The sequence below is a fragment of the Oryctolagus cuniculus genome, chromosome 5 (genome assembly GCF_051225735.1).
Source record: "Oryctolagus cuniculus isolate XC-2025 breed Fujian yellow rabbit chromosome 5, ASM5122573v1, whole genome shotgun sequence".
Classification (NCBI taxonomy): Eukaryota; Metazoa; Chordata; class Mammalia; order Lagomorpha; family Leporidae; genus Oryctolagus; species Oryctolagus cuniculus.
Genome location: NC_142871.1, coordinates 159,292,486 through 159,308,416, shown reverse-complemented (window position 1 = coordinate 159,308,416; position 15,931 = coordinate 159,292,486). Strand labels below are relative to the sequence as shown.

The 15,931-nt window shown below is 44.3% G+C and overlaps 1 protein-coding gene across 4 annotated transcripts in view; it reads right to left on the bottom strand.

Moving 5' to 3' along the window:
* The window catches only part of LOC103349679 (uncharacterized), a 157,280-nt gene that overhangs the window by 55,872 nt on the left and 85,477 nt on the right, over window positions 1-15,931 (bottom strand). Inside the window, exon 5 of one of the 4 annotated variants that reach the window (XM_089333392.1) lies at window positions 547-889. The exons of 1 other annotated variant lie outside the window; for it this stretch is intronic. In XM_089333392.1, the coding sequence (XP_089189518.1) occupies window positions 815-889 (75 nt within the window). In that variant the 3' untranslated portion in view covers window positions 547-814. 2 more of the 4 variants (XM_089333393.1, XM_089333394.1) reach the window with 2 other exon arrangements.

The window sequence follows — 15,931 nt, the reverse complement described above, 5'->3', positions numbered from 1 at the left end:
ATAAAAATTGAATGAGATTTTCTGTACAAAGTGTTCTGTTACAACTGGAGGACAAGAGAGCCGCCCTGATATTGCAAATATTCCCAAGAATGTCAAGGAGACGCTGGATGGTCCTTTCGTTTGAGTCCAGCATTGTGTATACACATACACATTTAATATCATACTTGTAGAAAGCCACTGGAGTGATAATGCCCTGATTATGTAAATCAACCACAGCTTTAACAGCCAAAAAATCCAGTTACTGCCCTTAGCTATGCATGAAATCACCCTGTGAAAGCGTTCCTGAGTGAGGCAAACACCTGTTCCTGATGGGACCCAAAAGGGAAACTTAATTTGATGCCTCTGCTTCCCCTTCTCATTAAAAGTATCTGGACCCCTACTGAAATAGTTAATGCAGAGGGCACTTTCACTTTCTCAGCCTGAGAAACGGAAGCCGCTCCGTCTGGGCAGGGTCCCTACTCCTCCCCTCCCATTGCTGGGATTCTGAGGGCTGAAATTACTTTGGTTTTGCCCTCAAGACCCCTTGATCACACCCGATGGTCTCACCTGCTGTGGCTTCTCTCCAGTCTCCTGACAGGGAGACATTCTGGAAACAACATTGTAAAAGGCCAAGGGCAGGTCATTTCTTGGGCCTGTGCATGAGAGAATCTGTCACTGCAGTAAGTGATCTGAGTCCAACGGCTCTTTCATCTCAGTCTTTTGAAAGCCACTTCCCCTCTGTAACCGACATCTGTCCTGGCCTCTTCTTGGGCTGGAGAAGCTGGGTGCTGATAGAAATCACAGATGTGGCCCCAGCTCCCCTTCAGCACTCTGGTCAGAGGTCATGCGGCTGCTTTCCGGTAACAGGTGGCACTTGACCTTCAGAGCGGCCCCTCCTTTCATCGTGGATCTGAATCATGAAATATTCAGGGTGAAAAACGGTCGCTTTGCATTGCAGCCCCAACGACAAGCTATTTGAAGGCTGTGTTTTAAAGTAATCCTAATAATAGTAAAAGTAGGTGCCATTGCTGTCAGTGGCTAACTCTCTGCTCCATCAATGGTGTGAGTTGCTGTGGCTTCCAATAACATTTCACAGTGCAAAGTAATAGAGGTATTGTGCTTACAGACATCAGAAAGGGAAGAACAAGGAATTTATGCTAACATCAAAATGAAGTAGTTATTAGTGACATAGATTCCTATGTACACTACACTACACTGCTATTTTTTTAAAGACTTATTTTATTTATTTGAAAAGCAGAGTCACAAAGAGAGAGAGACAAAGGCCTTCCATCTGCAGGCTAGCTCCCAAATGGCTGCAACAGCCAGGGCTGGGCCAGGCCGAAGCCAGGAGCCAGGAACTTCATCCAGGTCTCCCACGTGGCTGCAGGGGTCCAAGAACTTGGACCATCTTCCGCTGCTTTCCCAGGCACATTGGCAGGCAGCTGGACTGGAAGTGCAGCAGCCAGGACTTGAACTGGTGTTCAGATGGGATTCTAGCATCACAGGCAGTCACCTAATCTGTTTTGCCAAAACACGAGTCCCTATACTGCTATTTTGATGAATAATCGTGTTAATTAGCTAATAGACTACTAGAGTTCTAAGTGGCTCTCACTGGTGTTGAACTATGAGCAGTCTGTCCTCCCTTCTTCTCCTTCCTGCCTAGGGAAAATAAGATACTCAATTCACACATGCTTGGGAAATTCCTACAGATAATGAAAGAATTAACAGGCAGCAATTCTAATCTCAAGGACCCATATTGAAACCAGGAATCCAAGTAGGTCCTATTGATGAAGGGGCTAAATTCCCCCTACTTGAGGGAGTTTCCCAAGCTATTAACTGTACATTTGACATTCACACACCATGCAAAAGTGGATACAGAGGCCCTGGGGCAATGCCTAGAACTACAGTGTCATCAGAAACAACATTACATCTGACAACCATGAGATTCTCTGTATGGAAGATTTTAGTGTTGCCAACTGGTCTCCCATATGTTAAGGACTCAGCAGGACCACCCAGGGGCACACACATGCATGCTGTCCACACACAGCCTTGACTCAAGGGTCCTATGTGTAGTTCCCCTGGGAAAGAATCAAAGGCCAAAGGTGGGAGGCCCAGACACAAAGCAGCTGTAGCACATCACTGAGACTGGCTGCTGACTGGGAGAAGAATTGAAAGTTTCATCAGAACTCAAAGGATCAGCAATAACAGATCCCATGATAGCTGCAGTTTATTTGGTTGAAATCATCATTAAAATTTAAAAAAAAATCATAGTAAAAGACATGCAACATAAAATTTACTATCTTAGCCATTTTGCAGTGTACAGTTAAGTGTATTTCATGTGATTGTGCATCCCATCTCCAGAACATTTTTTCATCTTGTAAAACTGAAACTCTGTACCCATTAAGTGACAGTTCTGCACTCCTCGCTCCCACCATCCACTGTTGACCACCCTGCTGCTTTCCGTCTCCATACCCCTGACTGCTTTAGATACCTTAGTAAGTGGAATCCTGCAGTACTGTCTTTTTGTGACTGGCTCATGTCACTTAGTAGAATGCCCTCAAAGTTTCTCCGTGTTGTAGCAGGTGTCAGACATTCCTTCCTTGTTAGGGCTGAATACTATTCCATAGTATTTATATGCCCCATTTTGCCTCATGCATAGTATTTATATGCCTCATGCACTTTTCAGTGGGCACTTAGGTTGCTTGCTTACTCTAGCTATTTTGAATAATGTTGCTGTGAATATATTATATCAGGATTTTTAATTGCAACAATAAAAGAGTCACATTTTACTTTACTAACTATTCTCTGGTCTTCAGTATGTCATGTAGTTTGTAAGGAGTATGGAATTGTACTAATTCAGGGAGCTCTAATGGCCCTTGATATTTATATGGAAGATTTTAGTGCTGCCAACTGGTCTCCATATTGATATAAGAGAATGGGATTCTGGAATCTTTGGACACAAAACAGACATAAAATTAACTGATATATAAATTGATCTTATTTTAATCTCAGTCTCCTTAGCACTAAATTTGCATTGCCTGAACTCTTCCAGCTATGATACACTGAAGGAGTAAATTACTCAAAAGTCCTACCCTTATTGATATAATAGTGATGGCTAATACATCGTGCTCAAAATGTTACAAACACCATTTTAACCTATGGGCACTATCAGTGTAACATTTTTTTTTCTTGAGAAAAAGTGAGAGAGAGAAACTTCCATCTGCTGGTTCACTCCCCAAATGGCCACAATGACCAGACTGAGCCAGACTGAAGTCCCAAGCCAGGAGCTTCATCTGCGTCTCCTACGTGGGTACAGGGGTCCAAGCACTTGGGCTGTCTTCCTCTGCTTTCCCAGGCACATTAGCAGGCAGCTGGATCAGAAGTGGAACAGCTGGTACTCGAACCAGAGCCTATATGGGATGCTGATGCTTCAGGTGGCAGCTTTACCTGCTTCGCCACAGTGCTGGCCCTGCAGTGTAACTTTTACAAAAGGGAAAATGAGTCACAGTGACCAAGCATCTTGCTCACTCTACATGATCAGGGCTGCTGTTAGGATGCAGACTGGTTTCACTCCAGAGTTCATGCCATTGACCCCTGCAGTATGAATATGGATATGGATAGATGTGGCGGCTAGGAAGTGTATAATTATGGTTTCTTCTGGACAACCAGCAATAAGAGAAGACATGTTAGAACTCTACATTGATAGGAGAAAATGATGCAGCAGGGAGTGAGTGCTTAGCCTAGTACTTAAGTACCAGTTAAGACACCTGCATCCCACATCAGAGCACCTCGGTTCAATTCTCTGCTCTAGTTTCTCCCTCCAGCTTCCTGCTAATGTAGATCCTGGGAGGCAATGGTGATGGCTCAAGTAGTTGTTCCTGTTACCCATGTAGGTTACATCCCTGGCTCCCTGTCTTGGACCTGGTCATTGTGGGCATTTTAGGAGTGGACCCCTCTGGGAGCTCTCTCGTTCCCTCTCTGTTTTTCTCTCTCTGCCTTTCCAATAAGTCTATTAAATTTTTAGAAATAAAATGATGCAACAGCATGTGATAGAAAGTATTCTGTTTCTAATTGAACACAACTTATCTGATTTCTAACTCTGCTTTCAGCTATATGGTAACTCTAAGATTTTTATCCTCTTGGATTCAGTCTACTTGTGTGAAAATGGGAATAACAATAGTATCCATTTGATATTGTGAAAAATGAAGGAAATAATGTCTCTCAAATATTTAGCTCATAGTAAGTACTCCATAAATATTGGTTCTCATGCCTCTTATGGGACAAGAATGTGATGTAAGAAAACCAGAAATGTGTTTTCAGAAAGGCATTCATGGCATAATCACATTCATTAGTATTTTATTTTTGTTATGCACAAGAATACTTAAGAATTGGATTGTCTCCTCTCTCTTTTGCATTCTGTCAGTCCACTCAGCTGTATTTATTGAAGGAGATCCAAATGCCAGATCAGGGACATATTAATTGGCTGTACTGTTACTCCTTACCCTTTGTACCAGTCTTCGGGAGATTATTGTGAAATCATACCTTGATAGCCACATAATCAAAGTCTTGCCCCTTGCCTAGATTTGATTTTTTAATGATGTTACCAGTCTTTTTTTTTTTTTTTTTGACAGGCAGAGTGGATAGTGAGAGAGAGAGAGACAGAGAGAAAGTTCTTCCTTTGCCATTGGTTCACCCTCCAATGGCCGCCATGGCCGGCACGCTGCGGCCGGCGCACCGCGCTGATCCGATGGCAGGAGCCAGGTACTTATCCCTGGTCTCCCATGGGGTGCAGGGCCCAAGTACTTGGACCATCCTCCACTGCACTCCCTGGCCAAGCAGAGAGCTGGCCTGGAAGAGGGGCAACCGGGACAGAATCCGGCACCCTGACCGGGACTAGAACCCGGTGTGCCGGCGCCACAAGGCGGAGGATTAGCCTAGTGAGCCGCAGCACAGACCGATGTTACCAGTCTTAAGATAAAAAGTTATAAGTCTGGTATCTTTGTTTATGTACTTTAAGTACTCACATGGGAGTCTAGATATTATTTGTCCAATAGGCTGTTTATTCAGGAATGGTCACAGTGGGTAGAACAGTGTTGCACAAGGGAAAATGCCCTCCCCTCCTTTGCCCTGCTACTCTTTGCTGTGAAGATGTGCAGGGCAAGGTACCAAGGGGGACCAAAGGGAGATGCACAAATCCAGGTCTTCCACTCTCATCAGGAAGGCAGAAGAGGAGTTTCTCTGTGGGTGTACTTGCAAATTTACACAAATGTAGAAAACAAACATTTTTCATGTAGTATTGCACTATCCACCTTCCATTGTTTGCAATGTTTTTCATTGAACAAAAGCATCATTTCTCAGTTTGGTTTCTGCATGTGATATTCAGCAGTCCATTCCTGTGGAGTCAAATATCAAATGAATGGCAAGTTCAAACAAGCACAAGAAATTTTGGAACTATCTGCGAGGTGGATTCCATCTTCCCATTTGTACAGGAACTATCTTGTCATCTAGCTTCTTGGAGGTTCCGGTCTGCAGATGGATAGAAATGTTTGTGCCGGAAAGGCAGGAATGCTCTTGCTGGTTGCTTTTCTTCATTGTTCTCTCTTGTTTATTGCCTGAGACAGCAAAATGCATGCCCAGCACCAGTTCAGCTGCAAGGAGGGCTTGTGCTCTTGTGAAAAGCAAATGTCAATGTCAACTGGAAAAGCTGCCGTTGCCTAGGAATGAACTCCATCGCTTTTAAGATGTGGCCGCCATCTCTCTTTTTGTGTGATGAGGTAGCCTGTGCTTTCTGATGTCTTCTCTTGAATAAGCAGTTCCCTCCTTGGGTGTAGGTGGAATATCTCCTGCCAACACTGACATCAGATCATGTTTTTCCTTACACCAACCCTGCCCACCCCTGCTTTTGAACTATGAGGTCAGTGCTATAAAACACTATTCCCCAATTCTAAAATGCAGTTTCTAAGCATTTGCATGTTTATGTTCTCAGGAACACTCTTCTTATTCATTCTGCATGGTATAATATTAGCCTATGTTGAAGATGAAACCAAACATGAGATAGGGTAATGACTGAGAGTGAATTTTGGTTCAAGGTGAGAATTCACAGGCCCTGGTTCATTGAGCCATGTTTCCCATACTTACAGAGCTGTGAAGCAGCTGCTATGAGTTGAAGCTCTGAGAAATAGTCATAGCAAAGTGGAAGATTTTCATAAGACCAAGCTTTCTCTTCCCGCTCTTGTCTTGATACAGGAATCTGCCCTCTTCCTCACGGTTACCCCTCCCCTTTGCAACAGGCTGCCAGCTACCTAAGCAGCAACTCATGGCTACTTAAGTAAAGCTGCTGCCCTGTTAGCAAGAATTCTGTGTCCTAAGAGTCTACTTCTCAGTTCTTGACATTTGGTCAGTATTGAGAGAAAAGGATTTTTATAAATATTTTTAAAAGAGGAAATGTTGCATTCCTTGGTTGTTATGTCATTGAACTTAAGGTTTGTGAGTCTTATTCTTATAATTTATGTGTCTATTTAGTTGTTTGTCCTCCAAGTTTCCTTTCTTGACTTTTTACCTCTGTCATTTCTCCTGTTTTCCCTTTAGGGTTTCCATGTGCATCTATCTTTTTGTTTCTTGTGTTTAGACACACTCCCTCTCTGTCTCTCCTTTGAATATGTTTGTCTTTTGTTTTTAATAAAAAATTATTATCTATTGATTTCAAAGGCAAACCAAAAAAGAGAGAGAGACAGAGACAGAGAGAACTTTTCCATCTGTTGGTTCACTCCCCAAATGGCTGCAACACCCAAGTCTGGGCCAACTGGAAACCAGGAGACTGGAATTCCACCCAGGTCTTCCATATGAGTGGCAGAGGCCTCAGCATGGGTCATCAACAACTACCTTCCCAGGCACATTAGCAGGAAACTGGATTGGAAGTGGAGCAGTGTCGCTCCCCCTCTTCGTGGAGGAGCAACACAGGACCCTGCGCTGTTCTTTCGTCTGCTCGGCCCTCCCCGGGTTTGCTGCTGGTTCTTCTCGGGTTGGCTACTATCCCTTCCACCTCCGTGGAAGGGCAGTTCCCCCTGGCCGCATTCCCCACTTCTGCAGGGGAGCGGCACACCGCCGGCCGGCTCTCTTGGGGGCTGCACGGGTTCCCTTAGATGTTCCCCATAGATGTTCCTGGTGCATGCCGTCTCTCTCCTCCTTTATAGTCCTCCTCCGCCAATCCCAACTCGGCTGCCCACACGCCGAGTACGCTGCTCTCCAATCAGGAGCAAGTCCTACAGTTAATTGGTTGAACTGGAGGCAGCTGTGCGGAAGCTGTTTACTTCTCTCCCAGCGCCATATTGTGGGAGAACAGATGCATAGAATAAGTCCTAATTCGAGTAACTTAGTCTAGTCCGGATTGCTCCCCACAGAGCAGCCAGGACATGAACAGCAACTCCAGTATAGGATGCTGGCTTCACAAGAGATGGCTTAACCCACTGTGCCACAGCACCGGATCCGTGAACTTACTTATCTTTTGTCTTCATTTCAATAAACATGTACTGAAAACCTGTTTCAGACCAAGAACTTGTCTAGATATTAAAGAGATATAATGAAAGGTATGGCTCTTCAAGAAAATCAGCTCCTTGGCTGCCCTTGGTGTCTCCCTTTTAATTAGCCATCACAGAAAACTGGAGTTATTCTCCCCAGCTTTGCCTATGCTCCTCATAGGCACCTAGAAAAGAGAAAATTAAATGTGTTTTATTTTTTATTGCAAAGAATTCTCAATAAGCTTCTTTTAAAACCTTTATGTGGTGCCAGAGCTGTGGCATAGCATGCCTGCAGTGCCAGCATCCCATATGGGTGCTGGTTTGTGTCCCGGCTGCTCCACTTCTGATCCAGCTCTCTGCTATGTCCTGAGAAAGCAATACAAGATAGCACAAGTCCTTGGGCCCCTGTATCCGAGTGGGGAGACCCAGAGGAAGCTCCTGGCTCCTGGCTTTGGATCGGTACAGCTCTGACCGGGGAGTGAGCCAGTGGATGGAAGACCTCTCTCTGCCTCTCCTTCTCTCTCTGTGTAGCTGACTTTCAAATAAATAAATAAATAAATCTTTAAAAATAAAACCTTTATGTGACACTCATTTGATTTTATTATGCCTTTTACCTCAATGGTTCCTGGCTGAAAATAAACAACTTATCCATTTCCAAATTACTTTTTTCTTAGGCATGAAAAAAAAATGCTAAGATTATCATTCAAGTGCTCCAGGCCCAGGAGATGCCCCCTGCTTATCTGTCTCACCAGTCGGCAATGACTGATGGTAGGCTCGCACTCAGACATGGCATGGACTTTCACTCAATGAATTATGTGGGGACCTCGAACTTGAGCCCCAGGGGGCGCTGTTACAGCACTGGTTCCAGTGTCCACCTCCAGAGTCTCTGACTCAGCAAGGCTGGGTAGGGCCTGAGAATGTGCATTCCTAACAAGTGCGGAATGACGCCGAGGCTGCTGGTCCTGGGAGCACATTTTGGGAGTCACGGTGTGACACTTTGTTGCCGGTGGGGGACTAGTGGCACATGTATTTACCCATTGTCACGTTTTTGTGCAGAACACTGAACCTTAAGCCATTCAGTAAAAATGTCATTTAATGCACTGTTCTTACTGCAATGTTTTTGTACGAGTGACGAAAGTGTCCTTGTGAGTCCCAGATCTTCCAGCCTTGGTGGGGACCCAGAGGGCAGGAGGGCCCTTTGTGAGATGCTATTTGCTGTTTGCACGCGCCTCTCCAGCTGTGGAGGTGTCAGGTCAGCTCTGACGATAAGTGTTTTTCTAGGCAAAAGAGCAACACCAGGAGCATGACTCAGATTATTAAGTCTGACTTTAGAGGCCTCCTGTTCTCACTGTTTTTGCAGTTTAAAGACATCTGTTCTTGAACTGCCCCACTGCACCTCACCCCAACATCCTGTGTGTTTGAGCTTTGGATTCAACGTCAAGATCATGATTTAGAAGTAAAAGAAACCAACACCGTTACAAGCCAGGGTTTCTTTCAGAGCTGGCTGGCCCTTGGACGGGCTGGCTGTGTGGGCATGGATGTCAGTATGTGTGGACTCCTGTAAAGGGTGTGTGTTTGAGGGAGAAATGGAGGGCTCTGCTGCCACCCAGCATATGAAATGTACACATACTTTGGTGTTTAAGAAGTCTAGGGTTGGAGGCAATGTTGTTGCACAGTGACTCACATCACTGCTTGTGATGCTAAAATCTATATTGGAGCACCAGTTTGCATCCTGGCTGCTCCATTTCTGATCCAGCTTCCTGGGAAGGCACCAGGGAAGGCAAAGGAAGATGGCCCAAGTACTGGGACCCCTGCTACCCATGGGCGACTGAATGGAGTTCCCAGCTCCTGTCTTCAGAGGGGCCCAGCCCTGGGTGTTGCAGCTACTTGGGGAGTGAACCAGCAAATGGAAGATTCTCTCTCCCTCCCTCTCAATCGCTCCCTCTCTGTCTCTCTGTCTCCCCTACCACCACCTTCCCATTGCTCTTTCAAATTGATAAATAAAAATAAACCTTAAAAAAAACCCACTAGAGGCCGGCGCCGCAGCTCACTAGGCTAATCCTCTGCCTTGTGGCACTGGCACATCGGGTTCTAGTCCCAGTCAGGGTGCCGGATTCTGTCCCGGTTGCCCCTCTTCCAGGCCAGCTCTCTGCTGTGTCCAGGGAGTGCAGTGGAGGATGGCCCAAGTGCTTGGGCCCTGCACCCCATGGGAGACCAGGAAAAGCACCTGGCTCCTGCCATCGGATCAGCGCGGTGCGCCGGCCACAGCGCGCCGGCCACGGCAGCCATTGGATGGTGAACCAATGGCAAAGGAAGACCTTTCTCTCTGTCTCTCTCTCTCACTGTCCACTCTGCCTGTCAAAAAAAAAAAAAAACAAACAAACAAACAAACAAACAAAAAAAAAACCACTAGAATCCTAGGGTAGACATTTGGAATGATGGTTACAACACTATGTGGGACACCCACTTTCCATATCAGAGTGCCTGAGTTCAAGTCCTAGCTCTGCTTCAGATACCAGCTTCTTGCTAGTGCACACCCTGGGAAGCAACAGGTGATAGCTCAAGTACCTGGGTCCTAGCCACTGTGTGGGAGGCCTGGATTGATTTTTTCAACCCAACCCTGCCCCAGCTGTTTAAGGACATTTGGGGATTTACTGATATTAGGATGGCTACACTAGCACTATTTTGGTTTCTATTAGTATGGAGTATCTTTTTCTATCCTTTCACTTTCAGTCTGTGAGTATGTTTGTTGGTGAGATGTGTTTCTTGTAGGCTGCAAATAGAGAGGTTTTCGTTTTTAATCCATTCATCCAGTCTGTGTCTTTCAACTATTGAGTTGAGAACATTTACATTCAGATTAACTATTGCTAAGTAATGACTTTGCTCTGCCACATCTCTGTTAGTACTCCTGTTTCTTACTTTGGGTTTCCATTGTATTTTTACTGGGCAATTTTCTGCCTTTACCTTCTTTCATAGTGATGTTCAAGCTTCTGTGTTTCTGTGTGTAGCACATCCTTGAGCATTTTTTGTAGGGCTGGGTGGGTGGTTACAATTTCTTTCAATTTCTGTTATAAAAGATTTTTATTTCACCTTCATTCATAAATGAGAGCTTTGCAGGGTATAGTATTCTGGTTTGACACATTTTTTTCTCTCTAAAGACTTAGAATATATCTCACCATTCTCCCTTAGCCTGTGGGTTTCTGATGAGAAGTCCACTGTGAGTCTAATTGGGGTCCTCTGAATGTGATCTAGTGTTTCTCTCATGCACATTTTAGATCCTTTATTTTACTGTGGAGAGTTTTATTACAATGTGTCGTGGTGAAAATCTTTTATGATCATGTCTATTGGGAGGTCTGTGTGCCTCATGTACTTGGATGTCCCTTTCTTTCTCCAAATTGGGGAAGGTTTCTGTTATTTCATTAAACAGTCTTTTTAATCTTTTCTCTCTTTCCATGCCTTCAGGAACTCCTAGCACCCCTTTGTTGGGTCATTCCATAGTATCTTGTAGATCTCCAACAGTATTTTTTAGTTTTTTAATTTCTTCCTTTTTTTTTTTTGATCTGACTGTAAAATTTTCAGAAATTTGTCTTCTAGTTCTGATATTCTTTCTTCTGTCTCATCTACTCTGTTGCTAAGATATTCCACTGCATTTTTTATTTAATATATAGAGTTCCTTTCTCTCTGTCTCTCTCTCTCACTGTCTAACTCTGCCTGTCAAAAAAAATCCATAGAGTTCTTCATTTCTAGTATTTCTAGTATTTCTCTTTAATATCTCAATTTCATGGGGAAAATTTTCATTTTGTTCATGAATTTGCTTTCGGTTGCTTCTGAGTAATCTGATGATTCATTTTCTGAATTCTGTTTCTAGCATATACTCAATCTCTTCATCTTCTACTATTGAATTGTTGTGGAGTTCCTTGGGGGGGGCGCTCATAGTGTCTTCCTTATTCTTATTTAAGTTTCTTCCTTTGTTTTTCAGCATTTGTGTGGCTTAGTGGGGTGTCTATACTTTCAGTGAGTACCAGGAGGTGTATGGTAGGTGTTGCCTGGTTGCTTTGTTCCGTATTCCAGGGGGGAGCAAGTATCCAAGGTAAGGCCCCCATGGGGCTTTGTAGCTCTCCTCTGGATATCTGTGTGGAGGGAGGTGTTCGCCTCTGTTGGTGTGGCTCACCCTTCTCCTCACAGCTGCCTGATGCCTTGGTGTTAGTCCCTGGTGCTTTTGGCACTGGTTCAGACTGCTCCTTTGATCTGTGTCGACTTTCTTGTGAACATGATTCCCTCTGTTGTGAGCTGCTATAGGTCTGTAGGCGTGTGCACTGAGCCCCCTCCTACTGGAGCCCAGCTCACTTCTCAGTGGTGGTGGGTGGGCACAAGCTTTTGATAGGTGTGGGTTTGCCTTGCCATGCACTGCTTGCCTATGTCCAAAAATAGAAGAAAAACAAGAAAAAAAAAAAAAGAAGGACCTGCCAGCTGCTGGTACCTGCCCCTGCAAGATGGGGGATGAGAGGGTGGGAGGTAGAAATCGGCACCTTCATAGTAGGCTATCTAATGGACCAGAAAATAAATAGTCAGGGTCTGGCTTCACAAAGTGAACGTGACAGTGAGACATGGATTTGAGATGCATTCTGCAAGAAGAAGCTATGGGGCTAGGGAAGAAGGAGAAAAAGATGATATCCATGGCACAGTTAACTGGGCGGGTGGCAATACTTTGGCCAAGTTCAGGAATATGGAGAAGAATCCAGTTTGTAAGCATTGACCTGGAGGTGTGTGGGGTAAGCATACCCAATAGTAAGTTGCAAATGAGGCTGAAGTTCAGGGGAGAAGTGGGGGCTGGAGACACAGATCTGGATGTGTGACTATGTGAACCCAGGAAAGTGGCCCAAGGAGAGTTTTCAGTGACTGAAAGAAGTTGGCAGTGGGTGAGATCCTTGAATCACAGGTATTTTGAGAGTGGAGAGAGGAGGAGAAGCTGATACAGGTTGGGCATTCCCAATCCAAAACTCCGAAATCCAAAATGCTACTAAATCCAAAATTTTTTGACCACCAACATGATGCCAAACGTGGAAAACTGCACGCCATGAAACTTTGTTTCATGCACAAAATTATTTAAAACATTGCAGAAGATTACCTCCAGGCCATGTGTATCAAGTGTGTATGAATCATAAGTGAATTTTGTGTTTAGACTTGGGTCCTATCCCCAAGATATTTTATTATGTCAATGCACATATTCCAAAACCCAATAATATCCAACATTCAAGCCACTTCTTTTCCCAAGTATTTAGGATAAGGGATATTCAACCCATAAAATAAAGAAATCATAGATTGAGTAACTGGAGAAGTAAGGAGGGAATACTTCCAAACAGCTAAGGACTCAGGCAGAAAGCCACAGAGGACGGAGTCCACCCTCGAGTGAATTGGCCTTGTCAGCAGATCACTGAGGCACCCACAGAACTGTCCAGCAAGGCTCAAAAAATGGTTCACCATCCTTTGTTTTAGGAAGGGTGACATTTAAGTGAGCAGGGATGTGAATGGATAAGACGGTCAAGATGTATAGAATTGGAAGGAATCCAGTCCCAGAGGAGGGTGAGGGGCTGACAGTGAATAAATAAATTATGGTTGTTAAGTGTTTAAAAATAGGCAGGAAAGAGAGATTAAACACACAAAATAAATAATGAGGGAACTATTAAGAAGTCAGTTGGATGATGGGAGTTGTTTTTTCTTTCTTAAATTTTCCTATGTGATTATTTAAAAATGTTTTTGTGAGTATTTTCTCTCAGTTTCATGCTGGAAGACAAGGTTTAAGAGCCACGTGAAGGATTGGCCTTAGAAAAGAGTTGAAAACTTTCTGAGACAGGAAGAAAGATGTTAAAGAATATTTACAGCCATGGGTGCTTAAGAAATAGAGGGAAGGCAATTTAGGAAATTCATCCCAGAAGGGCTTTCTTAATAATAGCTATCTATCATCTATCTATCTATCTATCTATCTATCTATCTATCTATCTATCTATTTAGAAAGGCAGACAGAGACAGAAATAAATAGAAATGTCCCATCCACTGGTTCACCCCCCAGATGCCCACCACAGCAGCCAAGGCTGAGCCACGAATTCAGTCTGGTTTCCCACAGACTGACATGGACTTGAGTACTTAAGCCATTACCTGCTGCCTCCCACGGTGTGCATTAGCAGGAAGGTAGACTCCAAAGTGGAGCCAGGACTTGAATCCGGTACTCTGATTTAGAATGCAGACATCTCAAGTGGCATCTAAACCAGTGTGCCAGACACTCCCAGTCCTTTTACTAAAAAAGGTATTAACATTATTTCTGATTGGCAAATCACACTTATGGGCTGTAATATGCTTTACACATGTAACAATGTGGCATGATTAAATAAAGTCAATTAATGTATCTGCCTGCTTGCTTGCCTACTGATATTATTATTATTATTATTATTATTTGAAAGGCAGAGTTATAGAGAGAGAAGGAGAGAAACAGAGAAAGGTATTCCATCTGCCGGTTCACTCCCCAAATGGCCACAACGGCTGGGGCGGGGCTAGGCCAAAGCCAGGAGCTTCCTCCGAGTCTCCCAGGTGGGTGCAGGGGCATAAGCACTTCGACCATCCTCCATTGCTTTCCTAGGCACATTATCAGGGAGCTGGATGGGCACTGGAGAAGCCAGGACCTGAACCAGCACCCATATGGGATGCTGGCACTGCAGACAGCAGCTTAGCCAAGCTGTGCCACATATCCCCATCTGTTGGGTGTTTTGGTGAGACATTTGAATATGCCAGGTGGTGTTTAGGATATTTTTCTTCCCTCCTAAGCGGAATTGATGTCTATTACCCCATCCCCATTTTGCCCTGTGCATCTGTCTACTGAGTTCACCTGTAGAGTTTGACTACCTGTATTTGTTTCCTGTCTCTCTCACTGTACCAAGCCATATGTAAGTCCAACTAGGGACCTGCCTTACAGGTCTTTATTCCAAATACTTAGCACCATTCCTGCTTCAAAGCAGGTGCTCAATAAATTCTTGTTGAAAATATAATTCTTTTCTTGGGGGGGGAAAGAAATTAGATAATTTTCTGAGAGTGAAAAGGTGATAACTTGAGAAAAGAAATTAAATTCTGAAACACACTGGAAAATGGGAAGGAGGCTGCTTAAGGATCCATAAAAAGACTATGTATAAAAATCTACAGCAGTGGAGACAGAGATGTTTTACACATTAGTTTCAGGGCAGGGTTAGCAGCCATAATTTCATCGTCAGAGGCACAGAGTTGTAAGGGAAAGCATCAGAACTGGGGCTTCCAAAGAGATTGGATGGTTGTGCAGTTGAATCTCCAGACTGTTGTCCTGCTGCTCACAAGGGCAGAGCTCTGAAGCCAGGGCACCTAGGGCCCTACCTCACCTAGGAGGTATTGTACAGCATGTCAAAGAATGTGATGCATGTGCGATGTCCACCTCCCTGGAACAACCTGAAAGTCCCCTCTGCGGGGAGAAGGTCACGCTCAAAGATTACAGGTAAACCCAAGATCAGAAGCACATGGCTCTCAAGGATGCCAACTGGCTCCACAGCGTGGGGTGACTGCTCACATTCCCGCTGCCAAGTCTCCTGTTTTGTAACAGTTCAGTCAAGGGTTTTACTGGAGTAGACAAGCATGAAATGAATTTTCCAGAGAAGTTTCCAAAGTAGGGGAAAGTTCACGGCTCAAAGGCACTGGTGGTAATTAAACAGGACTGCAAGCTTCTGTTTCTCTTTAGAGAGAGAGTTCCCCAGTTTTAAAACTCTGAATCTAAATCCCGAGCTGTGTTTTCAACGCTCAGTGCCTTTTTACTCTCTAACCCTGTTTGAGTGTTTGCAAGTGCATGGTGCTGTGTGCCTTCCAAATTGCCCTAGTGGGTTGCCCAGGCTCTATTTCACACCAGAGTGTGCCTTAGAGCCCTGGGGGCCGGCTCCTTCTGCTCTTGGGGCTTCTGGTTTGCGATCTCTCTGCAGCCCAGGTCCCAGCTACTCGAAGGAACACGCTGAGAGCAAACAAGGTGAAAGACGTTTGCCCTAACCAGCTGGTTGTTCGTCATGAACAGCCTCGTTTATACTGCTGGTCATTATCAGGAACTCGTCTTTCATTTCTCCTCGACTAAAGACTTAGCTTTAAGAAGGAAAACTGAAAAACTCAAACAAAATTGCCTTCTGCTCTCAACATTACCTACTCAGTGCTTGTCTTTTTTATACCAGTACAAACATACACAAAGCAATGGTAGGCTTCCAAAACACGAATAGACTTTTACAAAATAAACGATTGAAAACACTTGGATTCATCCTAGTCCATCCAATCTGCCTGTTTTTGTAAACTTGTTTATTTATATAAGGGGAACACATTTCATATGCGTCATATATACTCTTTAAGAGCTTAATCCTAGGCTAATCCTCCGCCTGTGGCAC